The sequence below is a fragment of the Salvelinus sp. IW2-2015 genome, unplaced genomic scaffold, assembly GCF_002910315.2.
Source record: "Salvelinus sp. IW2-2015 unplaced genomic scaffold, ASM291031v2 Un_scaffold1601, whole genome shotgun sequence".
Taxonomy (NCBI): Eukaryota; Metazoa; Chordata; class Actinopteri; order Salmoniformes; family Salmonidae; genus Salvelinus; species Salvelinus sp. IW2-2015.
The window spans coordinates 148478-149692 of NW_019943023.1; the positions used below are offsets into that span (position 1 = coordinate 148478).

The 1215-nt window shown below is 44.4% G+C and overlaps 1 protein-coding gene across 1 annotated transcript in view; it reads right to left on the minus strand.

Annotated features, from left to right (window-relative positions):
• The window catches only part of LOC112071385 (zinc finger SWIM domain-containing protein 6-like), a 63528-nt gene that overhangs the window by 9675 nt on the left and 52638 nt on the right, over positions 1-1215 (minus strand). Inside the window, exons 9-10 of the mRNA XM_024138840.2 lie at positions 669-929; positions 438-573 (exon numbers count right to left, since the gene is read on the minus strand). Of these exons, the coding sequence (XP_023994608.1) occupies positions 438-573; positions 669-929 (397 nt within the window). The remainder of the gene's footprint in view (positions 1-437; positions 574-668; positions 930-1215) is intronic.

A 1215-nucleotide genomic window follows, 5' to 3' on the forward strand; every position in this document is an offset into this window, starting at 1 on the left:
GACCTTAATTGCCCACCGTCTGTAAGCTGTTAGTGTCCTAACGACCGTTCCACAGGTGCATGTTCATTAATTGTTTATGGTTGTTTGAACAAGCATGGGAAACAGTGTTTAAACCCTTTACAATGAAGATCTGTGAAGATATTTTGATTTTTACGAATTATCTTTGAAAGACAACGGGACGTTTTTTTTTTTTGCTGAGTTGATATATAAATAAAACTGTATTATTCAACCATTCTCTTGAACTCATTTTCAGTGCTGTTTAATTATTTAATAAAGATTCCAGTGAAAGGGAGCTTTGTGATTAAACAGCACCCAGGATAGCTTTCTGTCTCGTCACAGACACACACACAGAATTTGAGACTCAAATGAGGCTGAGCTCCTTTTTCAACTGAAGTGTTATTTTCTGATACAGGTTTGTGTGTGCGTTTGTTACTCACCTCATGGCTCTCAGTGCAATTTTGTACGCCAGTTCAGCGTCGTGAGGTAGTAGGGAGGTGAAGAGATACTTGGCGAAAGTATGCATGGGAACACTCTCTCTGTAGAGCAACTCTCCTAGACCACTGTATGGACCAGCTACAGGAGACAGAATACAGGGTTAGGGAGTAGAGGTAGAGAGGTAGAGAGAGAGGGTGTGTGTGTGTGTGTGTGTGTGTGTGTCTCCCCCTCACCCTCTAGCAGGAAGACTGCTTGCTTGCGGAAGATCTTGACCAGGGCATCGTTCAGTTCCACTTCCTGGAGCTTGGCCAATAGCTGCTCTTCGTTGCGACACACCTTCTCCTGGGCGTATAGGCCGTCAGGCATCACCCTCTGCTGCCCTAAGCCAATCAGAGCCGTCTCTACAGCCAGTGCTACGAACGATTGGCCATCGTCCAGGAAGTGTTGTGCTGTGAAGAGGTGGGGCTCCAACCTTTTGGCTGAACTCACAGAGCCTGTAGACAGAAAGAAACGAAAGAACAAAAGAAACCACATAAAAAAACAGCACTTCTTTGAAATGTCACCAAATCTAATAGAGAGAAACAGCAAGGTTGTGGATCAACCCGTCAGATTCAATCTACAGCAAGGTTGTGGATCAACCCGTCAGATTCAATACAGCAAGGTTGTGGATCAACCCGTCAGATTCAATACAGCAAGGTTGTGGATCAACCCGTCAGATTCAATACAGCAAGGTTGTGGATCAATCTGTGTCAGATTCAATACAGCAAGGTTGTGGATCAA